Source organism: Monodon monoceros, unplaced genomic scaffold (genome assembly GCF_005190385.1).
Source record: "Monodon monoceros isolate NGI ecotype Baffin Bay Population unplaced genomic scaffold, NGI_Narwhal_1 Super_Scaffold_17, whole genome shotgun sequence".
Classification (NCBI taxonomy): domain Eukaryota; kingdom Metazoa; phylum Chordata; class Mammalia; order Artiodactyla; family Monodontidae; genus Monodon; species Monodon monoceros.
In genome coordinates this window covers 11,106,899-11,133,879 of record NW_021703773.1, presented here as the reverse complement: position 1 = coordinate 11,133,879, position 26,981 = coordinate 11,106,899, and the positions used below count along the sequence as shown (strand labels likewise).

The 26,981-nt window shown below is 36.1% G+C and overlaps 1 protein-coding gene across 6 annotated transcripts in view; it reads left to right on the top strand.

Moving 5' to 3' along the window:
- The window catches only part of WRN (WRN RecQ like helicase), a 129,220-nt gene that overhangs the window by 78,770 nt on the left and 23,469 nt on the right, over positions 1-26,981 (top strand). For 5 of the 6 annotated variants that reach the window (XM_029226463.1, XM_029226464.1, XM_029226465.1 and 2 more), the window contains 8 exons: positions 4,216-4,390; positions 8,167-8,348; positions 12,203-12,304; positions 12,589-12,681; positions 17,557-17,698; positions 25,344-25,514; positions 25,591-25,688; positions 26,709-26,778. In XM_029226463.1, the coding sequence (XP_029082296.1) occupies positions 4,216-4,390; positions 8,167-8,348; positions 12,203-12,304; positions 12,589-12,681; positions 17,557-17,698; positions 25,344-25,514; positions 25,591-25,688; positions 26,709-26,778 (1,033 nt within the window). The remainder of the gene's footprint in view (positions 1-4,215; positions 4,391-8,166; positions 8,349-12,202; positions 12,305-12,588; positions 12,682-17,556; positions 17,699-25,343; positions 25,515-25,590; positions 25,689-26,708; positions 26,779-26,981) is intronic. The other variant, XM_029226466.1, reaches the window with a different exon arrangement.

Here is a 26,981-nt window from a genome sequence, read left to right as displayed (position 1 = left end):
CAGGGAGTCACGAGTTGGGTCCGTCTGTCCAGGATTAAACCTGCCTCCACTGATATGTTACAGGAACCCGAAGACATATATCCCAGCTATCCCTGTGAACCTACCCAAAACCCTCAAATACCCCTTCTAGGAGGTGATCCCTGAGCCAATGACAACCGCATTGATAAGTAAACTCTCGCTTTGACAATTGATTCCTTTGGGACTCTCCGGGTGACAGAAACAAGATAAGTGATGGTAGGCTGGGACTCCATAATTGCTAGTGGGCTTTCGTTTACTATATGATTTCTTTTGATGTTTCTTTGCTACTTGCTATCTGGTTACTTCCGAAATTAAAACCCTGATTGATGCCATTATGAAGATATCAATCACCCTAACTTTTCTCTCCCTCTTTTGGGGATCCACGTCAGGGGAATGGGAATCCAACGCAGTAGTAAATCTCTCAAGAATTATAGCTCAGGGATAAAATCTACCCCAGTGCTGGATCTGTCGTCTCCATCCTCAGAGTGATGCCTATGTGTTAAAAACAAGCTAATCTTTACACCTAGCAGACCTTACCTTACTGAGGGCCCTTCTAACCCTACTCTTAAAGTTCGTATTCCGTCCCTAGCGCAGCTTCCATGCTTAGACCTTAAACCCTCGCGTCAATATATCTGATGAGAACCACACACTTATTTTAAATTGCAATAAGACTAGCTGGTCTTGCTGCCACTGCCCCTATGCAACCAGCATGAAAACTTGCAGTGACACTGGAGAACCTTCAGAATCTGATCAATGCTTCTGTTACTCCACAATTTAATTGTTCTCACCTGTCCTGACAAAGATACAGGTGGAAATCTCACCCATTGGTGCCCTCACCACAAATACAATCAAAGACTAAAAAGGACAAAGCCCAGATGGGATATGTACTTACTGGGCAGGAAAAACACCAATTGTCTGAAGTGTAATGTAGGCCCCCCCCCAACCCAAGGCCTACGGAAGGGTCCCCGCCCCTCATGCACCCTCATATAATGGTGGGCCTCCCTCCCCAAGCTGTAACGGGATCCCCTCTTGGGCAGGCTCTCTAGAGAATTGGTTTAATTCTACAACAGTGCGTCAGGCATGTGCCCCTTCTGGATATCTGTTCCTTTGTGGTATAGACATAAACCCATTGCCTCATCAGAACAACCCCAATCCCTCTTTCCCTTTCCCGAGATTAGCTGTAGCCTTTCCTTGTATAGAGAGTGCTCTGTTTACGGGACAGTGTACGTTAGGCCAACTGAGTAATCAAAGGAACCTAGGTATTACCATCCATAATATCACCCACCCCTGGGGCAAAAGGGCAATTGGCCTCATTTTGGTAGGGATTGGAGCTGCTATTGGGTTGGCGTCCCCGTGGGAAGGCTTTGCTTACCATGAAGCAGTGCTCCGCAGACTTTTGGATAACCTTGTCAGCTCTGAGTAGGTCCACAGGGAATGCACTTTCCAAACTTTCGTTGTCTGTTAGTTCCTCAGCTGATGTAGTGATGGATAACAGACTGGTTTTGGACTTTGTTCTGGCTGAACAGAGAGGGGTATTTGCAGTTATTAATAAGACATGTTGTACCCACATCAACACCACTGAGCTAGTAGAAGAGGACATCAAGAAAATATATGACCATGCCAGATGGCTTCATTCCTTCGGACAGGGATACCCAAGGACTGACTCTATCTGGACTGCAATCAGAGGAGTGTTACCAAGTGTAACCTTGTTCTTACCCCTGTTTGGGCCTCTAGTTGCAATAGTCCTTTTACTGATCTTTGGCCCCTGCCTTTTTAATCGGCTTGTTAAGTTTGTTTCTTCCAGCTTGCAGCAATTCCATGTCAAGATGATGGTGATGCAGGGATTCCAGCCACTCCCTGAAACAGATCCTGCTGGGATAACAGCAGAAGCCTTTCTGGGGTCCCTTGACGAGGCAGGGTGAGAGTTCCACGGCACCAGTTAGGTAGGGTCCATGAGCCCAATGGCAGCCTGAAGAAGCTACAGAAGGACCTTCCCCCTTCATCCTCCCAGTAAAGATTCCTTGGGGTCCACACCTCTCAGATGGGATTTGAGGTAGGCGATAGATGGGCCCCAGGCTGAGCAGCTGCAGCCAGTCTTCTGCTGTCACTTTGAGATAAGATGGCAGAAGGAGCATTGGGCCCTGAGACCACAGTTTCCTCATTCTTGTGGTCAAGGGGATTTCTCAGCCCATCACATGTGTAGAGAAGGTCCTCAGTTGTCCCCTAAGGAATTCCGGATAACACAACTCTAGGGGAGGGGCCAAAGGAGGGAAGAGACACCAGCCCATAATATGTCCTGCCAACCTCCCAGAAACCTTCGAGCTGACCAGGAAGGAACCTGAGTCAGGCCAAATATGGGCACAAGCAAGATGATTGGCTAGGGAAAACCTGGAAGACTGCCCCATATACGCGATCTAAGCCACCCCTATTGGGTGCAGCTAACTCTGCGAGTTCGCCCATGTGCTCTTCTGCATATACTTTGCTTCTCATAAATGCTGTATCTGCTTCACAATCGTGGTCTCTTTGCTGAATTCTTTCTTCAAAGAAGACAAGGAGCGAGGTCCTTTTACCAGCCATTTCACTGCTGTAATCAATAGGAATTTTTACTGCTTTGATTTTTCTGCTCTATAAGTTCAGATTTTTGTATTTTCTGCTTTTTTTAATGTAAAAAGTGATCCATATTGTTTGTATCAATTTGAACAATACAAATGCATGTAAATTGAAGAGTGCGTAGATTTTTTTTCCAGTCCCATTCCTCAGTTTTTATTACTGTTGGTATTTTTGCATTTAGCGTTTTAGGTGTCTGTTCTTTGTACTGTGCAAATATGTGTTCCCAGTTGTTGTTGTTATTGTTGTTAGTTTGCTATAGTATGTCAATCTTTTCTGCAATTTTCTCCTGTTATATAAAGTATTGCTGCTATCTTTCTATATATTATGTTTAATGTTTAGGATGTTATACAGTATTCACATTTTGGTGCACAATTTTTCCTTCTTTGAAAAATGTTTTTTAAATGAGATTCTTATACATTAAAAAGATAATTTGCATTTTTTTCACTCTATGGAGTTACCTACTATGAATTTTTGACATGGAAGTCCATTTGGTCACTCTCAAAAATTGCTTTGAGTAGATTATTCAGTAAGACTCGTAGAGTAAAATTACTTTCTAATTTTTCCCCTCTAAGTTTTCAGTGACTTTTACCATAGTCCTTTTTAAAGGTTTTATATACATTTAATTTTTAAATATTTACTTCACATTTTATAGTATGAATGTATATGATTATGAACATTTAGATTATTTTTCACTATTACAGTTTTGTTGTGAATATTTGTGTATATGTATCTTTTAGCAGATGTGTGTGTTTGTAAAATAGATTCCTAAAATTGAAATTGTATCACAGGTTATGCACATTAAAAATTAAAGTAACTTTTCCTAAATCTAAATAGTATATTCTTTTTATATTGGTTAGGTCAGCATAAATGAATGTATTTACGTAAATGAATATGTTGAGGAATTAAATAAATGTTCTACGGAAATCATTATTTATACTTTTAATAAGTAAGCGCAAATTTCTAAAACAGGCTTTATAACAGATGTTATTTTCTGTAATGGTCATATAGTCTCAAGTTACTAGTAAATACTTCCTTGAACTATAAAAATGATCTTTTACTATTGCATGAAAGTTCTTGCTTTTTTAGTAAACAGATTTAGAAATTCAATTTTACGATCATAAGAGGGCATAAGAATAATATAAATTTTATTCCTCCTCCTATGTAAACATTACATTTCTTATATAAATGAAGACTAATTGTTAATCTAGCGCTTTACAATTCCAAAGGACGGTAATTGCGTTTCCATTAGCTTACAGGTTTTTAGCAAGATTTCTGCTTCAATAAATAAGCTTGTCTCTGGTTTTAATTTGAACAAAAAAGTGAAGTCAGAGGTGTTTGGGTTTAATATAATTTATTTCCACGTTTGAGTGTCTAAAATGTTTCAGGTATTTGTTAAATATGTCATTGTTTTTTATATGCTTTCTCCTTTTAGTTTTTTACTAAAAGGAAAATTAAAGTTTAAAAACTAAATTAAAATGAAATTATATTAAAATTTTAAAAAGAAAGGGAAAATTAAATTAGGTAAAACTCAAACTGGTCTGAAGCCTATATGTATACGTTTGTCCTTTTGCTCTTCTTTTTCTTTAGTTCTGCTTGGGAATTTGAAGGTCCAGCTATCATCTACTGTCCTTCTAGAAGAATGACAGAACGAGTTACAGCTGAACTTAAGAAACTGAAGTTAGCCTGTGGAACATACCATGCAGGACTGAGTATTAACTTAAGGAGACAAGTTCATCATAGGTTCATGAGAGATGAAATTCAGGTGTGAAGATTGATCATCATTACTGTCTGTTCCCCATAGTGGAAACAGATATTTCTCTAATATTTATTTACAAGATCTTTATTGAATACCTTCTTCTTCTTCTCCTTTTCTTTCCAGGAGGGACAATCAACTTTTTTTTTTTTTTTAATTTTTTTTTTAGTTAAAAATGTTTTAAATTTTTTTAATTTAAATTTTATTTTATATTAGAGTATAGTTGATTTACAGTGTTGTTAATTTCATACTATATATAAAATAGATAACTAATAAGAACCTACTGTGTAGCACAGGGAACTCTATTCAATACTCTGTAATGACCTATATGGGAATAGAATCTTAAAAAGAGTGGATATACATATATGTATAACTGACTCACTTTGCTGTACAGCAGAAACTAACACAAAATTGTAAATCAACTATACTCCAATAAAAAAATAAATTAAAAAATTTCTTTAAAGTTGGAATTGAATTTCATAATTTAAGTCTAATCGTGAAAAATATTCATTTTTCGTTTAAAAAATCGAAAAACAAAATGGTATATAAAAACATTTCAGGTGTACAGCCAAGTGATTTATTCATACATATACATTTGAATACCTTCTTTCTGATGAGCATAAAGCAGTCACTCTGATAGAATCAGTATATAATGTGGGAGATAGGTATGTAAGAAAACTATTGCAGGCTAGTATAAATGGCAGCCTGTACATAGAATAGTGTTTAGGTGTACAGAGGAGGGAATGCTGGCTGTTAAGTTAGGTCGTGTAATGGGGTTGGTTCACCCAGGAAGAAGCAATCTGAATAGAATCTGAACAAGTGAATAACAGTTTGTCAAGTATGCAAGGCCAGGAAGTGATGAGGGAAAAGGAATAGGTTATAGAATTCCAGGAAGAAGGACTGGCATGTGCAAAGGCACTGTGATATGAGAGAGCATACTGGGTTCAGGAAATGGTGAGTAGTTTGCAATGGTTGGAGAAGAAGGGAGTATGGAGTAGGAAGGGCACAAAGTATAGGTAAGAAGGCAGGGAGGAATGGTGGAGACTCGTAGGAAAAGAATTGAATGGGTTGTTTGGCCAGGTTGTAGAGGGTCTTAAAACTTGCAAAGAGGCAAGCTGGGATTGGTGTGAAGTTTCTCTAGTTTTTCCAGACTATTTTAGCCGTAGAATTCTTTATTTAAATGAAATTTTATCTAATAGGTAAAACAGATTAAAGTAGAATCATTCTTGTTGAAGTTGATGTGATGGATGAAGGGGTCCAAGAGCTTCCCTATCTCCAAGTCAGTCCCTGGGGGTATTTTAGAATCCTCAAAGTTCTGCAGAACAGAATTTGGAAACCACTGTGACAGACTACTCTATATTTTTGAGCAAGATAATAGTATTATAGAAACATTAGACTGGGAGCACCAAGTAGGATTGATCTGAAGGAGAAAAACTGAAGAAAGGAAGGGTATTGATGAAGTTATTGTGAAGTGTTACAGCTGAGATTCATAAAATGACTGGAATCCTGTTTCAGTGGGTGTCATACAGGTTATTTGGGAAGATTTAAATTCAAGCCATGTGAGCAGGTTTAAATCAACACCATCAACATCATTTCCACACCCTGTCGCTATAAGCCTGGACTAGTCATCTCAAATTGAGAAGAACTTAACTTCTGCTTTGCATTTTCTGTCAAATAGGTCATCAGTTTCCTCTGTATCTAGATCTCTCTCTATGCAGTTCACTGTGCATTGTCATGATGCAATGCATACCTGCCTGAAGGCATCTGTTCTCTTTCTTCCTCTTCTTTCCAAAGTTAGGAACAGCTATTACAGCTGCCTGGAGTAGAGATTTTATCCAAATTCTTAAATGCTTACATGTTTATTCTATTATCTCTGGAGCTTGAAAAGTATCAGATAAAATTTATTAGCTGCTGCTTATTGAATCTTAACAATCGAGAGCCAATAATTGATCAGTTGTTTCTTCTATCTTGCTGTATTACTAATTATTCATTTAGATAGAAACATCTCCCAAAGATATGAGGGAGACAAGATTTTTTTTCTTTCCTATTATTCATAACCAAATCTAACCACATTTGGATGTAGATTTGCATTTTGAGTTTGTGACCATTCATTCTTTTAATCCTGACTTTTAGTTTTATGTCCTTTTGTATTTTATTTGCCTTTTCAAGATGGCCTGAATTCCTTTCCTGTCTGGAATGAGGTTATGAATAAATTATTGGATAAAATATCTTCATTTACACCTGAGCGTCTATGAGGATATTTTGAAAATCATGTCTGCAGAATAGGTTGATCTCATCTAAAAGCAGTATCATATGATGAAAATTAGATCTTAAAAGTTCTCATCATACAAACACACAGATACATACACACACAGTAATCATGTGAGGTGATGGAGGTGTTAAGTAACCTTACTGAGGTAATCAATCATGTCGCAGTATATACGTACATCAAATCATCATGTTATATATTTTAAACTTACATAATGTTATATTTCAGTTATATCTCAATAAAGCTGGAAAAAATTGAATAAGAAATAACATTTAAAAAAGAAAAGTTGGAATTATTATATTGCTTATTTACTCTTAAATACAGCAAAACTGTCTAGTTTTATTCACTCAGAGCTTTTTCTTAATATTATTTCCATCCCTAGATTTATTTTTCTTTCATCTTTCTCATACTTCCCTTTATTTGTCCTCCCTCCCTCCCTTCCTCTTTTTTCTACTCTTGGTGCATCTTAACACATTTTTTAAAAATGGCACTTTAATATTTATCAGTTATACACACACATAGTTTAACAAACCAAGTCGTCCTCCAGTGCTTACAATGAAAAGCGTCAGCCCCTCATTCTTTCCCCGCTTCTTTTTCCTACTCCCTTTTAGCTTAGTCTTTTGCTGTTTGCCGCTGTATCTTACAATAATTTGCTTATACTGCTGCTACTTAGTTTATTTATTTATTTGCTTATGAGATTTAGGCATTATCTCTTGTTTCCCTGCTATGAAAGATGAAGGTGTAGCTCTTTCACATCCCTTCCTGCCCTTCTCACCCCATCCAGAAGTTTCTACCCCCTTCACTTCCAATATTAATACCATAATTTTGGTTAGATCAGTATATATTTTCAAATATTATATATTTATGTATTCTCTATAAATGCTTTTTATCTGTAAGACATGTAGTATATTTACAGCTACTTGTACATATTTTGTATTCTTAATACTTTAAAAAAAATTTGTGTAGTTTTTTTTGGTGCTTACCACTAATTTTTCCCTAAGATTTCCCCTAGTCATGTAAATCTGATCTTGGTATACTCATTCATATTAGATATTCTACCAATTTTATCCTTTTAAATATGCAGAGATAAATTCATGATTCATTCTGCCATCTTTAATGAGAAGCTTCCTTCTACCTTAGAATAATGCTAGAAAACATTAAGATACTATGCAGTCTTGAAACTTCATAATATTATCCCAAAGGCTCATTTAATATAATAAATAGTTTAAGAGCCTCTTTTCTGTCTTGTACTCATGTGCATTCAGAGAAACCACTTTATTTGCTTCTTTTAATAGAGAGGGAACAAATCCTATTTTATGGTCACCATTCCTTAATCTGTAAATTGGGCAGATAATCTTTTAATCTATAAGCAATTGGTTGAAATTATATTAAATTCAGTTTCATGCCATGACTTTAGTTAATTAGTTAATGAACTAATTATTCTTACAAAAGTTAAACAGGTAAGGTTTTAGTTCTGCTAAATGATTGTCAAACTATGTTGTTATTTTATTCTCAGTGTGTAATAGCTACCATAGCTTTTGGAATGGGCATTAATAAAGCTGACATTCGCCAAGTCATTCATTACGGTGCTCCTAAGGAAATGGAATCATATTACCAGGAGATTGGTAGAGCTGGCCGTGATGGACTTCAAAGTTCTTGTCATGTACTTTGGGCTCCAGGAGACATTAACACAAATAGGTAAAAACATTTATTGCTTTCACCCTTGCAGATTTCTTTCTTTCCACATAAGCTTCAAAAGTATTTGAGACAACATTCAAAATTTAAAGTAATGTGTATAAGTGCCTTTAAAACCAAAAGAAAACAGAAGATGTCTAAGAAGAACTTTGTGGTGTGTTGCTACCCAGAGGAGATGACCTAATTTCTTCTATACCTCATTTAGTGTGAAGAGTTAACTAAAACAGCACTATACTGGGAATGTAACGTAGATCTTATGGAACACTTTTTTTTTTTCTTTTTTTCGCGGTACGCGGGCCTCTCACTGTTGTGGCCTCTCCCGTTGCGGAGCACAGGCTCCGGACGCACAGGCTCAGCAGCCATGGCTCACGGGCCCAGCTGCTCCGAGGCATGTGGGATCTTCCCGGACCGGGGCACGAACCCGTGTCCCCTGCATCAGCAGGCGGACTCTCAACCACTGTGCCACCAGGGAAGCCCTATGGAACACTTTTTAATATTGTTCATCGATGAGCTGTTTTTCTCCTCAGGTTCTCTCAAGTTTTGATATGTCTTCAGCCATAGTTACTTTAGATACGATTTATTTTATTTTTATTTTTTTCTTCTCATGCTGCCATGGTGCTTATTCTAGATGACTTCTACCAATCCCAGTTTGTCTCTAATTACCATTTTTGTTTCCTTTGTTAGTTCTAGGAGAGCATGCCAGCTCTCCTTGGCAGTGTGTGAATGATCATGTTGCCCTGTACTGACTGACTGCCATGGAAAAAAATATTGTACTTAGTGTCTAGATACAGGAAAACCATTCCACTTAAGTACTAAACAGGTATCTTGTTGGCACTTATGTTCTGTGAGATTGATATTGAAAGGAAAACTTCATCTTGCAAAGTTTTAGGGGCAGGTTTACCAACTTCTTTCTTCATCCATAAGAAAAAAAAATTGAAGAAAAAAAACCTATACGTGGTAACTGATGGGCCTGCCGAGATGAGGTGTTTTCAAAATGCACCTCCGTATAGCTACATAAGTTGAGCTCTTGGATGGACCTATTAGCCCATCTTATTAAAATGATGAGAGTGGCTATCTAATACAGTTTTTGTTTTTATTTATTACTCAACAATTTTTTTTGGAGTACTCACTATGTTCCAAGCATTATGCTTTGTGCCGGGGATCCAATGGTAAATAAAAGCAGATATAGTACCTGTTTTTATAGCGTTTACTGTATAATGGGAATAGCAGGTCTTAGTCACAGAATCATACAACCGTGGATACATAGTGTTCATTTTACTGCTCTTTTGTGTTTGAAAATTTGAATAACCAAACGATTTTTTGAAAAGGATCATGCAAATTTGTATAAAATTAAAACTGTGTTAAGTGCTATGAAGGAAATTGCATCGAGTAGGGAGTATATTATGGGTGTGTGTTTACCAAGTTATAAAGGTCAGATAAGGCTTCCTTGAGGAAGTAATGGGTTAACTTGAGATATGAAAGAAGAATAGGGATTAATTAGGTAAGAATGTTTGCTATAAATTTTAAGCTTCTTTTAAGAGTAGTCACTAACTTTTGTTTCTTAACATACAGTCAATACACCATCTTCTTAAGCAGAACAATTATTATTTTCCTTTTGACACTGGTGTCTATGTGAAGCTTTTTATAAACTAATTTAAAATAATTGGGATAGAATTATCCCAATTATTTTATGGGATCTGCATGCTACATGCAGATCCCATCTGCATGCATGGGATCTGCATGCTACAATTAAATTTGGGATTGCATCAAACATAGGTTGATTCCTACCAGTTCTGATTTTATTTGTGCATTGTGTTAAAGATGCTGAAGACTTAACAGCCCAAGTTTTATATTGTGGCTTGGCAGGTTCATCAATCGATATAGTTCCTGTGTATCTGAGTCTCAAAAGATATTTTAAATGGTTATCTCATTAAGATTTAACAGGGAGTAACAGTGATTAGTAATCAAATAGTGGTGCCAGGAAATCCATTCTTGAATCTTTAGTACAGACAGGTTGTTCTTTGCATCTATATTAAAGGAAATAAAACTATAGGGTTAATCAGCATTAAAAAAAATTTCAGCAAGGGTCGAGGCCCAGATCTCTGCCATCCTTGTGACAAACCTCTTCTATTGGAAAAAACAAAGTTTTAGAATAAATGGAATAGCTGGTTTTCAAATGAAAAGATCACTGTAATTCACAAAATTTTTAGTCTGTCTTATGCTAGAATCCTGTGACTGAGAGAAGAAACTTGTCCAATCATCAGCCTAAATATGCAATTTTATATTTTTTATTGGCAAAGTCTCAATGTCTGCACCTGCCATTATTTAAAGCAGTCAAACCCAATAGTTACTGTAATCTTTGTTTAAAGGGAATAATTTGCAAATTAATCTCAGTTTAACAAATCTTCCACTGGCTCCACCTGATTTCTATTTATGGTATTGTTTTTAGAATATTTCTTCTTTTTCAACTTGTTTTTATTCTGTGGAATATTAAACTGCAACGATTTTGATGGTCCTAAAAGAAGGATAAATATTCATTTGATTTGTTGTTAGAGACTTGTTACTTTATTTTCTTCAATTTGTTACTGAAACTGATGAGATTAGTTAAATGTAGATCATGGGAACCAAACATAAGGGAAGATCTAGCTCTCAGAGTGTGGGCATTGTTTCCTGTGTTCTTTCTATCTGAGGAGAAAGAGGTGAGCTAAACAAACAAAACAGAGCCAAAAAGGGAACTAATATTTAGCCCATGAGCTAGGAATAATGAGGTTAGATGGTTGACCTAGGAACTAGAGTCAATCGTTGGAAGAGACTTTTTAGGGAAATTACATGGAAAGGCATGGTGGTTTGTGGTGTCAAATGATAAGAATGTTTTTGAATAAGAGATCATTTGTGTGTCCAGACTTTCCAGAACTCACTTAACTAGATTCCCTGTTGGTGTCATCCTTGAGAATTGTACAGAGGTATTTTTATCAGTTAGAAGGCTGTATAGTCGAAACATGAGTGATGAGGATCAGTATTATCATTTAAATCTTGTGGATAAATTATTTTATTTTGAAATATTTGAAACGTATTCAACTCAGGTTTTTCTTTATTCTCGGAAAGATATGCAAAGACTATTTGGAGGATTATCATCATCTGATGTGCAATAGTCATGGAATTTCTTCACAGGAGAGTAGAAGTAACAGAGTCAGGATGAGGAATAGCAGCATTAACTTAAAAAAAACCCATGTCTTTAGTGTTATTTAAAAAGTTTATATAAATTCAGTATTATGGGGAAAAAATGGTTAGAATTGTTTGAGGAAGGAACTTAATTCTGATATTTTATTGGTGTCCTATAATACCCCATAATACAAAGAGGTAGTTTTTAGAGGGCTGAGAAGTTCTCTGAAGAGCTAAAGTGATGAAGGTTCATATTTAGATCATGAGTCTTTTTCAGTATTCCTTATATAGATTAGATGCCTTTAGTTTCTCATATAAAATAACTTAAAGAATAACCTTTTACTGGGAAAAGGTAAAAATTCACGTATAGTAGAAAGATTGCCAAAAAAGCAAGTAGCATATAAGTCAAAATGAAGAACTGTAGGCTTTTAACAGTTTTTCATAGGCAGCTAAAAAATTGATGCTTGGACATGGGTAGAATTCTTTCAAAAGTAATTTTCATAAAAATCAGAAAAATGCTTGCCTCTTATGGGGGCATTGACTGGGAAGGGACACAATAACTTGCTGAGATGATAGAAATGTTCTTTATCTTGTTAGCACTGTGGATGTTACAGACTATGAAAAATAAACAGGAATAAATAAATGAAATAAAACGAATACAATTTTAATAGTACTGTGGTATTTTTAATTGACAGGCGCCTCCTTAGTGAAATATGCAATGAAAAGTTTCGATTATACAAATTAAAGATGATGGCAAAGATGGAAAAATATCTTTATTCCAGAAGGTGTAGGCGACAGTAAGTATTATTTACTTTATATCAGTTAATAACAAGGATTTATAGATAATACTCTTAAGGAAAAAGTTTTGCAAAGTAATTAGAAGTATTTAAAAGATATTTGATGGTGTTAACATATGTGCTGAATTTTTAAGGCAACTTGCTTTGTGCCTCAGTAAACTGAAGCCAAATAATGAGGTCTCAGCTGAATCAGTTAACGTTGATTTCACCTCATTATTTTCAACAATGAATTTAACATATATGTTTTTGTTCTTTTATTTAATTTAAAATTTTCTCTTGGGTAGACTCATCTTGTCTCATTTTGAAGACAAACAGCTACGAAAGGCCTCCGTGGGAATTATGGGAACTGAAAATTGCTGTGATAATTGCAGGTCCAGGTAACGTTTTCTTCTTCTAGATGGACATTCTAAAAGTCTTTGTTTCTCTTCCTTTGCAAATAATTTTTAATTGAATTTTTGTTGAGTGATATGTATTGCAGTTTTTTAAAAACAAAATAATGAATTTATTTATTAAAAAAGAGGACAAAGCAAACAGTATTACAATCTTTTACTTTTATAAATAGATAAACCAATTAATGATAGACCTAAATCTAAACATATCAATAGTTATATTAAATGTAAATGATCTAAAAATACCATTTAGGGCTTCCCTGGTGGCGCAGTGGTTGAGGACCCTGCTGATGCAGGGGACACGGGTTCGTGCCCCGGTCCGGGAAGATCCCACATGCCGCGGAGCGGCTGGGCCGGTGAGCCATGGCCGCTGAGCCTGTGCGTCTGGAGCCTGTGCTCCGCAATGGGAGAGGCCACAACAGTGAGAGGCCCGTGTACTGCAAAAAAAAAAAAAAAACCATTTAAAGGCAAAAATTGTTAGAATTGGTTTAAAAATATGACCCAACCAAATGCTGTCCACAAGAAATCCACTATAAGTATAATTATATAGGTAGATTAAAAATGAAAAGATAAAAACTGTATACCATGAAAACATTAATCAAAAGAAAGCTGGAGTTGTTACTTTTAATGTCAGATAATGGAGACTTTGGAGGAAGAATATTAGCAGGGATAAAGAAGGGCATTACATGATGATAAAAGAGTCAGTTTACCAATGTATCAGTCAGGGTTCTCCAGAGCAATACATGCACATATGTGTACACACACACACATGTGTGCACACACACACACACACACACACACACACACACACAGATAATGAGAGAGGGAGAGAGATGTTAATTTTAAGGTATTGGCTCATGCAGTTGTAGGGGTTGGCAAGCCTGAAATCTGTAGGCAGCCTAGCAGGCTGGAAAGTTGGGCAGGGTTTCTACATTACAGTTTTGAGTCACAATTCCTTGTTCTCCAGCCAACCTCAGTCTTTGCTCTTTAAGGCCTTCATCTGATTGGATGAGACCTACTCACATTATCAAGGGTCAGCTCCTTTACCTAAAGTCAACTGATTGTAAATGTTAATCCCATCTACAAAATACCTTTATAGCAACATCTAGGTTAGTGTTTGACCAAATGACTGGGTACCATAGCCTAGCCAAGCTGACACACAAAGATAACCATTATATCCAAGAACACCTAATCCTAAATGTGTATATACTTTAAAAAGAACTGACCGAATTGAAAGGAGAAATAGAGAAATCCGTAAGTAGAGTTGGTGACTTCAGCATCTCTCAGTAATTAATAGAGCTGGTAGACAGAAAATCAGTAAGAAAATAGAAGAAATGGAACAGGACTGTCAGCAGACTGTCTAATTGACTTTTATAAAACATTCTACCTAACAACAGCAGATACACGTTCTTTTCAGGTGCAGATGGAATGTTCATGAAAATAGACTGTATTCTGGATCATAAAACAAACCTTAACACATTTAAAAGATTTGTATTTATACAGAATACATTTTCTGACTAAAATGGAATGAAACTAGAAATCAACAGCAGAAAGATAACAGGAAAGTCTCCAAACACTTGGAAATTAAGTAACACACTACTAAATAATCCATTAGTCAAAGAGGAAGTCTCAAGGTAAATCAGAAAATATTTTGAACTGAGTGAAATGAAAATACAAAATGTATGGGGTACAGCTAAAGTGATACTGACAGGGAAGATTAGAGCATTAAATACTTACAGTAGAAGAAGGGTTTCAAATTAGTAATTAAGCTTCCACCTTAAACTAGCAAATAGGGGTAAAGAAAACTAAAAGGAAGCAGAAGGAAGGAAAGAATAAAGATAAGAGCATAAATCAATAGAAAACAAAAACAATTGGAGAAAACCAATGAACTCAAAAGCTCATTCTTTGAAAAGGTCAATAAAACTGATAGAAAGTTCTAAAAAGAAAAAAAAAAAAGAAGACGAGGAGACACAGATTACCAATATCAGGACTGAGAGAGGGAATTTCACTCTAGCCACAACAGACATTAAAAGGATAATGAGGAAATACTATGAATAACTCAGTGCACATACATTCAGTAATTTAGGTGAAATGGACCAATTCCTTGAAAACCTCAGACTAATAAAACTCACTCACACACACACAAAAAAAAACAACAAAAAAACCCCCTCACTCACAATGAAGTACATAACCTGAATAATCCTACCACTGTTGAAGAAATTGGATCCTTGTTAAAAACTTGCGAAAATAAAATTCCCTAGCCCAAGTGATTTCAGTGGCAAATTCTGCCCCCCCAAAAGAAGAAATAATGCCAGTTCTACTATTTATGTGATATTCTCTCAAACATAAAACTGCACTGTAGAGATGAAGAAAAGATTAGTGGTTGCCAGAGATTAGAGGGATGGGGTCAAGGTTATGATTACAAAGAAGCAACAGCATAAGGGAGTATTTTGCAGTGATGGATTTGTTGCATGTATAGAAGAGTCTATGAATGTGTTTAAATTTGTAGACCTTAACACACACACACAGACATACAATCAATTTAACTGTATATTAATTGAAAAAATAAAATACAAAGGGTGTATGTAGTTGAGCTAACCATATACTAGGTGTGGTAGCTGTATACTGTTAGACAGAAGGAGTTTTATTAGGGATGGAGATGGTCTCTATGCAGTGATAAATGGTTCCTCCACCAAGAGGACAGAATTGTTCCATGCTCCTTAAAAAAAAACCCTACAGCTATGTAAAGCACAGACTGACAGAAAAGCTGGAAGAAATCAACAATTCCACCATCAAAGTAGGAGAGGTTGATTATAATTTCTAGTTATTGGTAGGTTAAGCAATCAAAAAATTAGGAAGCAATAGAAAATCTGGTCAGTATGGTAACAAGTCTGATTTATTGGACATGCAGTATGTAGAAGCCTTTACCAAGCAATTAGAGTAATGTGTCTCAAACATTTTTACTTCGTGACCCACATAGTTAATGGCTCATTGAGTCTAGGTTCTGTTCAGAGCCCTAAGGTCTCAAGGGATTAACCTTCAGCACACCTATAATCCATTTGTAGCACACGGGCTGGGAAGCGCGGAATTAGAGACTACACTTCTCAAACATAGATGGCATATTTATAAAAATGAACTATAGGGACTTCCCTCGTGGCGCAGTGGTTAAGAATCCTCCTGCCAATGCAGGGGACACGGGTTCGAGCCCTGGTCCGGGAAGATCCCACATGCCACAGAGCAATTAAGTCCGTGCACCACAACTACTGAGCCTGTGCCCAAGAGCCCGTGAGCTACCACCACTGAGCCCGTGAGCCACGACTACTGAAGCCTGTGAGCCTAGAGCCCGTGCTCCACAACAAGAGAAGCCACCGCAATGAGAAGCCTGTGCACCGCAACGAAGAGTAGCCCCTGCTCGCCACAACTAGAGAAAGCCTGTGCACAGCAATGAAGACCCAACACAGCCAAAAATAAATAAATAAAAATTTTAAAATGTACTATATATTAAAGCAGTGGGTGGCAAACTATGGCCCATGGACCAAATCCACTCACTGCCTGTTTTTGTAAATAAAGTTTTTTTGTAATACAGCCATGCCCTTTTGTTTATATATTATCTATGGCTGTTTTTGCAGAGTTGAGCTAAGTAGTTGTGACACAGAGATTGTCTGGCCCACAGAGCCTAAGCTGTTTACTGTCTGGCCCTTAATAGGAAGAGTTTTCTGACCTCTGTACTAGACTGTAACCTGTCTCAAGTTTTCAGTGTATTGCTTTCAAACACACCACATTATCTGGCCAGAATGCAACAGAATTAGAAGTAAACAAGAGAATAAAAAGGGAAATTCTCATTCATTTGGAAATTTAAAATAATGCTCTAAAGTAACTCGTCAATCAAGGAAAAAACTCAAAACTGGAAATGAAAACATTTTTAGAACTTAGTGATAATTACAGTAAATATACATTAAAACTTGTATGCTGCAGCGTGGGTGATACTTGGTGGGAATTTGATAGCTTTAAATACTCGTATTAGAAAAGAAAATTAATGAACTAAGTATCCTATTAAAGAAGTTAAAATAGAGAATAAACCTAAACATAGCCTTTTTTTCCCTAAAAATATATCTAGAATACTGACTATATTCTTATTGCTATTTCAAACATATTTATTATAAAGAAAGCAACTGAATTAGGTAGTTGAACTATATTAGTTGATTTTTTCTGAGTCCTTTTGTTCTCAACATGCCATAAAGAATTCTCATTTGTATTAATGAGAATTAATACAAATGAGAATTTCATTAATTTGTGTTAATGATAATTTCTACCTGAAGGATGGCTTAGGAATTTAACTTCTAAATGGACTTACATGAAAAGCTTATAATCTTTGGTCATATTTTAAAGTATGACTTTAACAACTTCTTGCATAGGAGATGTGTTTTTTCAGTTCAGAAGTTTTGCGACAGGGGTGGGGGTGGGCAATAAACCTTTTCTTCCATCAAAACCTAACACAAAAGTCCAGTATTTATACAGTAGATCAAGTGGAGTATTTGAGCTGTAATCCTGCGTTCTGCTTGCTTGAACCTGTTTCTTTCTATGGCCCAAGATACCTCCTGTGAAACTTGGATCCTAGGGCACTAGTGTCGAGAACCATTAATATAACATACCTGTGATGCTATATTATCGTTTATATATCGTTTATATTTCATGTTTTACATACTTTACATGCTCTCAGCTGTATTGAACTTTATCTTTAGCTTCTGAAGCAGTTGGCACATTTGAGATATTTTTTTACTGGGCTAACTGTTACACTAAATCTTTTTATTTCTAAAGGTACATGCCTTGGCTAAGCTTTCTTTACATATTATTTTTATTTAGATTGGATCGCTGCTTTTCCATTGATGACTCAGATGATATGTTACAGGACTTTGGTCCACAGGCATTCCAGCTCTTATCTGCCGTGACCATCTTAGGCGAAAAGTTTGGAATTGGGGTTCCAATTTTATTTCTCCGAGGATCTGTAAGTATGTCTGTGAGTCACCTTCAGAGTTCTTCTTTTACTCCTATTACACTTTTCTTCAGAGGTTTGCTGTTTTACAATTATAGCTTTGGCTTTAGTTATCAGAACTCAGAGAGTCATATTAAGTTCCATTTAAGCACTGCATTCATTACCTTTGACAAAACCTGTGTGTATCATTAAGACAATGCTTCCAGGCTGTCTGTTTCAGTTTATTACACTGCAGTTAGATGAATCCCTAGACTGGTCTTTTATAGGACAATTAAGAAAAGTTTACTTTCATTGTGTCAAGGGACAGGTAGAACAAATTTGTATCTTGGTGCCCTGTGAAGTAGTAAATTTTTTGAGCAAAATTTAAATTTCAATGATTATTTGTAAATGTCTAAGTTCAATAATAATATTTGGTAGTATATTTTTTCTTTCCTTCTATTTTATTTCTAATCAGAAGTATTTAAAATTCTAAGAAAGTTCTTTTTCTTCACCAATGAATAGTTAATTCTGCTACTTTTTTTTTTTTTTTGAGTGATTAGTGTGCCAGCATTATGCTAACAGTTGCAGATACAAATATGAGTAGGTCATGACCCTTATAGCCAGAGAGCTTTTTCTGTAGTCCTTTTGTTTATATGATTTTATTCCTGATTTAGAAGTCTGTAAAGTTAAGTAGTATATATTGACGTTAGTTGAATAAACCAAAAATGGGAGATAGACTCCTTTGCAACTACATATATTTATTAAAAATATACTAAAAGTGGAGATTAAAATTCTCACTTTGTAGAATTTTTTTTTTAAGTTTTGTTTTCTTTCTTTATCTATTTTACTTATTTATTTTTGGCTGTGTTGGGTCTTTGTTGCTGTGTGTGGGCTTTTCTCTAGTTGCGGTGAGCGGGGGCTACTCTTTGTTGCGGTGCGCAGGTTTCTCTTTGCGGTGGTTTCTCGTGTTGCGGAGCACGGGTTCCAGGTGCCCTGGCTTCAGTAGCTGTGGCTCGCGGGCTCTAGATGCAGGCTCAGCAGTTGTGGCTCAGAGGCTTAGTTGCTCCACAGCAACTAATGTGGGATCCTCCCAGACCAGGACTTGAACCCGTGTCCCCTAGCATTGGCAGGCGGATTCTTAACCACTGCGCCACCAAGGAAGCCCTGTATGTAGAATTTTAAAAATAATTTAGGTCAGCATTCATTTCTTAAATTCTCAAATACTTTGTGTAAATATTTACTTTCTGAGTTTTTGTTTTGTTTTGAAAGGGACTTATTAAGTTAGCCAGTTGTGAAATACTTTTAATGAAATGCTAAAAATATGTTAACTTCAGGTACTGATGTTTTTAGATTATGGAGTTTAAAATTTTGTTCTTAAATCTCAAGTTTGGTTAGAAATTGAACAGTAGAAGTGTTGCCTAAGGAACTTGGTTCAGCTGATATGAGTGCTATTTTTTTTAAAAAAAGAATTTAAGTTGCAAGGGATAGATTTAATGTAATTGAGATCTATGAAAATTTCTTGTCTCTGTCATCTTTAAAACCTGTGTATCCCAGCTGAATGTATAATTTATAAAAATTATCCTTGTTTTAATTTGGTGTAATCCAGCAGTATCCAGTATCAACAGATAAGTGGAAGTGGGCTCCTAGACAAACTTGAACTGGTCACAAGACGGATCAGATTTCACCTATTATTTGAAAACCAAGTCAGACTGCTTATACCAACAGTCTCTTCTGGGAGTCTGCAAATTAAGAAGTTTATTCTTTGTGAAATTTTATATTACCCTTGCTAGATAAAGGTGTAAAACTTTTTTAAAAAGCCACTTAACGAAAATTTGTAGACATTAAATACAGTGAAAATAAGGCAAGTTTTTTTCCCCCAATTTCAGTGATCTTGGTATCTACTGGGATATCATTTTTTGAATTATAATTGTATTTCCTTTGAGAATTTAGTGAATCATCTACCTTAACTAATTCAGGAAAAAATATCTTTACAGATAATTTTCATTTGTAAGATGATTAAGTATCTTAAACTTGAAACTCTTGGAGTTCATTTAAAGAGGTAATATTTGTACATATGAAACAAATTTTTCAGCAGCACATGATTCTCCTCTCTTATATAGGATGTTTAAAAATAGTATAAAAAATAGTATAAATGATTATTCAGGCCATTCAGGTGTTTGTGAATGGAGTTTAAAATTTTGTTTTTAAAGCATAAGTTTTGCTGGAAATTAAATAGCAGAAATATTGCCTAAGGAACTTTGTTTTAGGGGTCTAAATAGCTCACCACATAAAAATCTTTTTTTATTTTTTTGCGGTACGCGGGCCTCTCACTGTTGTGGCCTCTCCTGTTGCGGAGCACGGGCCTCTCACTGTTGTGGCCTCTCCCGGGATCTTCCCGGACCGGGGCACGAACCCGTGTCCCCTGCATCGGCAGGCGAACTCTCAACCACTGCGCCACCAGGGAAGCCCCACATAAAAATCTTTAAACATCTTTGTGAATTAAGTATTAAGATATGCAGTTATCTTAATTTTACAGATTAGAAAACAGACACAGTCATTAATTTGCATAATCAGGAGATTAAGTGAAACCTCTCTCCTGATCATGTTATCAAAGTGCTCCAGAATTAGAGAACACTTTTGATAAAAGATGCTTTGACTATAGGCAGCCATTGGGAAACTATTGTTAGTTTTAATTACCCTTTATAATTTTCAAACTTTCTAACAGGAGAGGGTTATCCGTTTAATTTTTTGGACAAGCTATTTCATCAGGTTGAAATATATTCCTAGAGATAATTATTGTAACTTTGTATTTTGGCTTTATTGTTCGCATAGAATAACAGTCCCAGAAATGACCTTTTTAAGCCCTGAAGCGGCAGCTGTGAACTTCCTTGGCCTGTAGGAACTGGGAAAGAGGCAAAAGAAAAAAAAAATTAGTTAAAATATAGACAGAAACTATGGACTTATTTTGTACTTTAAGAACACAGGAATCTAAAACTTCTTAAGAGTTTATAACTACTTTTTTCTGCTAGTTATTAAACTTTTTTTTTTTTGGCTGCGCCGCATGGCATGCGGGATCTTAGTTCCCCAACCAGGGATCAAACCCGTGCCCCCTGCAGTGGAAGCATGGACTCCTGACCACTGGACCGCCAGGGAATTCCCAAAACATCTATTTTTGTGTGAGCTACTGTACTCTGTTTTGTGGGGAATTCAAAGTGGAATTAGATGAGACATCATCTAATATGGAAGGTGTGTTACTTGAGAATAAATAAGTATATCGCAGCATAAAAAGAGATGGGGGACATACGAATAGATATAAAGTATTATTTAAGTTCTGAAGAGAGAGTGCTTGTTAATGGCTGTGAAACTAGAGAAGTCTTTGTTATGGTATCACTGGTGCTTTTCTATTCTGTGGATGATAAGAGTAGATTTGGGCATTGAGAGCCAACTTGAGGGAAGAAGGTGGAGAGGAATGTGGCATTCCCAGCTGAAAGAACTACCACAACAAGCAATCGTCATTTTTAAAGAAGTTAATTTAGAGAAGTGGCAAGTTTGTTTGTTTTCTCTATCAGATAATGGTGCGGAAGATTTGGCTTTTATTAGAAAGTGATCCTTTGGGACTTGTGCTCTGGCTATTCGGCTCCCTTTATTCTAACACACATCGATCTGTTCATAGGTTTCCAAATTCCCTGATGCATCTGTTTGGTACCCTGATTTTTCCAGCCTGCTTTTTAAAGGAGAAGAATGGGTTGATAACTTCCATTTTTGAGACTTTGTCCCATAGAAGTAGAGACTCTTAGAGCAAAAAGATTATTTAACTCTACCACCTTATTATACAGCGGTTAATACTAAGTCCCAGAAAGTTAAATGACCTGTGTCATGTCAGGTCATTGCTTTGTGCCAGAAGCAGGATGAGCGACAGCTTTCCTAAGTAACGTTCTAGTGCTGTGTCTGTTTTATTATGCTGTTCACGTGCAGTTTTAAATTTGTATTTTTAGGTTGAATGATCTAGAGATACTAGAATGAAGATTTATGATTGGTAAGGGATATGTGCATGTATAATTGTGCACTCCTTGAAATCAGTGCCCAAATCCCTATATCCGCTATGGCAGCTTCCTCATCCTTAGCAGTTTTACTTCGTCAGTGGGTTAACCTGGAAAATTAAGTTACTAGAACATATAAGTAATTTATGGAAGATGCCTCGCTCAGAGTAAGAAATTGTTAGACATCTGTGGTTTTTGTTTTTTTTTTTAAGACATTTGTTGTTGAAAATCCTTATTCTGTTTTTTCAGAAATGTTACTTGGGTAAATTTGGATTTCTTGTTGAAAAGGGAATATGATTTCTTTAAAACAAAATGATCTGTGTCGAAGAGCAGAAATATTTCGTTTTATGTATGGTGATTGCCATGGAAACATGACAGTGTAAATTTATTCACACAGTACACAGTATTCACGATGATTATTGATCATGAGGGGAAGGGACAGTTACCCCTACCAATTAGAAGAACATCTCATTTCTTTATATCAGCAAATGTGTTCATTCACTTCAGGTTGTTTTCTGCTTACGAAAGGGAAGGCTAGAGGAATAATTTCTAGTGTCCAGATTGCTAGTAAGTACTAGTTAGGCAACTTAATGTCTTTGGTGTTATTAGTTTGCAAGCAATAGATTCTCCTACTATAAAGGTAAGCCCCCAGCAGGTGTAGAATGCCATTACAAATGTTCTGGGAAAACTGACTTAATACTGAGTCAGGGCTTTTGCTTTTATGTTAAGGAAGGCAGGCTAAGTTAAAGGATAAGAAGTATTATTATACTTGTATAGCAGCTGAGGAAATAGAAACACAGGTAAGTTAAGTGACTGACTTGCCCAAAATCCAAAAGCTAGTAAGTACTGGAGCTGTGACTTGAACCCAGGTGGTCTAGTTGCACTAACTACAATCAGTATATATGTATATGTATGTATATTGGTGTCTGTGTGTATATATATCCCTGGTGTAGTGGTCTGGAGGACTGTGTCCTAGTCTTACCTCTATGACCTTAGGCTACCGCTTAACATCTTTGAGCCTCTGATTGTATCTGAGTAAAAATGACTAGATAGATCAATGAGCTCCAATGTTCCTTCCAGATCTGAAATTCTGTGATGTTTGATTTTAAACATTCTACACAAATCAAACCAAAGTCAGTTAGTATAGGTAGTAGAGGTTGTTGTGGAAAAAGGTGCCACGTTGTACGTGGGTGTTTCTGTTTCTCTGAATCTTGTTCTAGTACAATTTTTGTAAATATAATCACCGTGATACTAAAGCTTTATTACTTAGCTATTTTAATACAAAATTCAATTTCAATTTTTATTTTTAGAATGCACGTTACAGACCCTGTTAATTAAACCTATAAGAAGCCTGTGTTTTAAAAAAGCTCAGTGTATCTGGGCACTGATGTGTCTCTGATGGGAACTTTCCTAATCTAATCTAATTTCAGCCTAGATTTCTTTATGTGAGGGATCAGTCTTTTTAGGTTATTTCACTTGTATTCACATTTTTAACATTCCAAAATGATAAACTTGTAACCGTAATGTTTTCATCAGTTGAACAAAACCAATACATTTGTAATATAGTGAGGCTTCTAGTGCTTGAGTTATGTCTGCTGGAACTCATTCTGTATATTCTTTTCATTTTGATCCCTGGATTTGAATATGCACTGATTGTTAAACCATCATTAGAGTATAGATGAAATATAAAAATGTTGAGTGACAGGATGTACCTATTTCTCAAATTTTAGATTGCATTTCATATTGAAAATTTTAGAATACAGGAACTTCTTGACATACTCAAGGAGTGAATGTTTTTGAAACATGAATATAACCTAAAATACAGTATTTGTTATGAAGCACATGATCAGTCTAGCGAATTTAAACAGAAAGGTATTTATTACTGGGTGTTAAGTGGCTTAGAGTATTGTTGATAAGATTATACTGCAAAATAATCTTCCATGGAAGCAGTTGCCTCTTCTGTGGTTAAGAAGTTATCTGTCTGTGCCTGACCCCAAACTGCGCTGAATAGGGAGCTGTAACAATCAGGAAGGTTCTACTTCTGCTTGATCTGGGAGCTGCCTTCTATAATCTGTATCAACAAAATGAATGTCTCCTGTTACTTAGGAAGCTAGAAGCTGTATGCTAGGTTCTTTGCTAACACTTTCTCATAAAAAGCAAACCCCTCCACCGTCATGCATACCTGCAAATATAGCAAAGTAGACCCCTTTGCCTCACTTCCTGCGTGTAGATGTCATGCAAAAATACCTTTGTTTAGTGGAACTTAAATCACATCCAGAAGCCTAGTTGAAAGAAAGTTTGAGAAATAGTGTTTGTAACTTCCCAGATTCTGTGGTAGAAGTCACAGTGGAGGAAGGGCAGAATGACCCTCGAATTACAATCTGCTGTATTCACCGCAAATACATGAGATAGAAGCAATTCTCCAGAGAGCCCTATGTTTATATAGTACCATACACATTTAAAAGTAGTATTTAGATGTGTAGGATGGATGAAGGAGGTAATCACGGACTTCCCTGGTGACACAGTGGTTAAGAATCTGCCTGCCAATGCAGGGGACATGGGTTCAAGCCCTGGTCTGGGAAGATCCCACATGCCTCAGAGCAGCTAAGCCCGTGCGCCACAACTACCGAGCCTACGCTCTAGAGACCACGAGCCACAACTACTAAGCCCGCGTGCCACAGCTACTGAAGCCCGTGCGCCTAGAGCCTGTGCTCCACAACAAGAGAAGCCACCTAGAGCCTGTGCTTGGCAACAAGAGAAGCCACCGCAATGAGAAGCCCGTGCACCGCAATGAAGAGCAGCCCCCGCTCGCCGCAACTAGTGAAAGCCTGTGGGCAGCAACGAAGACCCAACGCATCCAAAAATAAATAAATAAATAAAATTTTATAAAAGGGGTAATCAGAGGGCCAAGTGAATAGAAAAAGTTCTCTGTGGAGAGTGAAGGTGGGGAGAGTCATTTCCATTAGAGGACAAGAGAATTGCATATGATGGGCTAGCTTCCCCAATATTTCTAGACCTTGATGGCTATGAAGAGTCTCCGATCGGAATCCTCTGGTCACTTAGGGAAGAATATCTCAAAAGCATCAACTGTCTAGCATGCACCTGCTTTTTCTGATGTATCTCAGTGAAGCAGCTAAATCAGAAATGATTAAGTAAACTTTGCTGAAACATCACGGACAAAAAGCACAGTAATGACAACAACGCAGTGGAAACCTGAGTCTTGGCACTGCACTCACTGATTACCAGCTATGGGTCACACTGCCTTTAACACCCATGCTTCAAGTCTTGAGCTGTAGATTTATGATCACAGTTTTCAAACAATGTGAGTATGTTAATAAAAGGTCTAAATAGCAAAGGTTAAATATTCCAAATATATCCAAACCTATGCATTGGGAAATGCATGTGATTTATATATGAAATTTCCTGCCATTATTTAAAACAGAAAAGGAACACTATTTTGAGTGTATTTATTTGTGACTTAAGTAATCAGAGCAAGCAGGAGGGGTATAAAAATTCCGTAGGTTTTTAAAGCTGAAATTTAGTGTTAAAGCCAAACAATCAATAGACGATTTCGTGTTTTACATCTCCTGTTTAATTAAATAAACATTTTAAGAAATTGATTTTATGCCTAATTTCAGAATTCCCAGCGTCTTGAAGATAAATATCGCAGTCACAATTTCTTTGGCACTGGCAAGGATCACACAGAGAATTGGTGGAAGGTTTTTTCCCATCAGCTCATAACTGAGGGATTCTTGGTAGAAGTTCCTGGGCAAAGCAAATTTGTAAAGATTTGCACCCTTACAGAAAAGGTAAACAATGTAGAAGTCTGCCTGTTTGATTGAATTTTCTCACTGTGCATTAAACGATTCTTCTTGTGTTCAATAGGGTAGAAATTGGCTTGCTAAAGCCAAAACAGAATCTCCTCAGAGCCTTATCCTTCAAGCTAATGAAGAATTGTGTCCAAAGGAGTTTTTTCTACCAAGGTTCATTTTTCAGTTTTTTTTTTAACTTCTGGGTTTTGTGTTATTTAAATGATTCATTTAGTACCAATTTACAGGTACCACACAAAGTAAAATGAGTAAAGATAATCATTTTTGCACACCTCTTTTAGTCAATTTGGTGTGGGAGTCAGTAGGGAGAATGATAAATCATAGAACACCGTCTTGGTGAATAGGAAGTAGATGACTATAGTACTTAGAAAGCTGCTCCTGTTGATTAAAGAAGTGTATAGCACAGGGAACTATATTCAGTATCTTGTAATAAACTATACTGGAAAAGAATCAGGAAAAAAAAGAATATAGATACATACATACATATATGTATAACCAAGTAACTTTGCTGTACACCTGAAACTAATACAATATTGTAAATCGACTATGCTTCAATTAAAATAAATAAATAAATAAAATAAAGAAGCAACATTGAGGTAAATGTTGAAGAATCTATATACCATATTTCCTCCTTATGTATAGAGGACAGGGAGGGAATACACGTGTTGCCTACTTTTTAGTACCTTTACATGTTATCGATCATTTTTCAGTTTTTTTTTAAATTGAAATATAATTGACATTTAACATTGTGTAAGTTTGAAGTGTACAAGTGTTGGTTTGATACATTTATATATTGCATTGTGATTATGGCAATAGCGTTAGATAACACTTTTATCACATCACTTGAATAGCACTTCTTTTTTGTGTAGAGAACAATTAAGATCTAGTCTCTGAGCAACTTTGAAGTTTATAATACAGTATTATTGACTATAACCATTATGTTGTACTTTAGATTATCAGTTTTACTTTTAAACTTAAAAAACTTTAAAGAGTTTTAAATCTAGACTTTGAGGAGCTTAAGCTCTTTGGAGGGGAAAAATCAATTTAAAAAAGCATCAGTTCTAAAAGAGTACTATAACCTTATCTGCCTTTCTAAGAGCGGAGGTGTGATGATTCATGTATTAGAAAATTACATTTTAACATTTGAGATAATTTAATTTTATTATTTTTCAGTTCTAAAGCTGTATCTTCCGGCACTGAGCAACATTCCTCTAATCAAGTACCAATTGAATTAACTTCAGAGGTTTGTTTTTATTAAAGAGATGGTTCTTATTGTTTCATTCTTTATTGATGCAACTCCTGTTTAAAATTTTCCTGTTTTATTTCCACTCAAAGAGGAAAATGCCATATATAACAAGATATAAAATGTGGAAAGAGAAATGATATGAACAGAATAAAATATGCAATATATGATTTCTGGGGTTAATAGAACAGGAGTATCTGAGA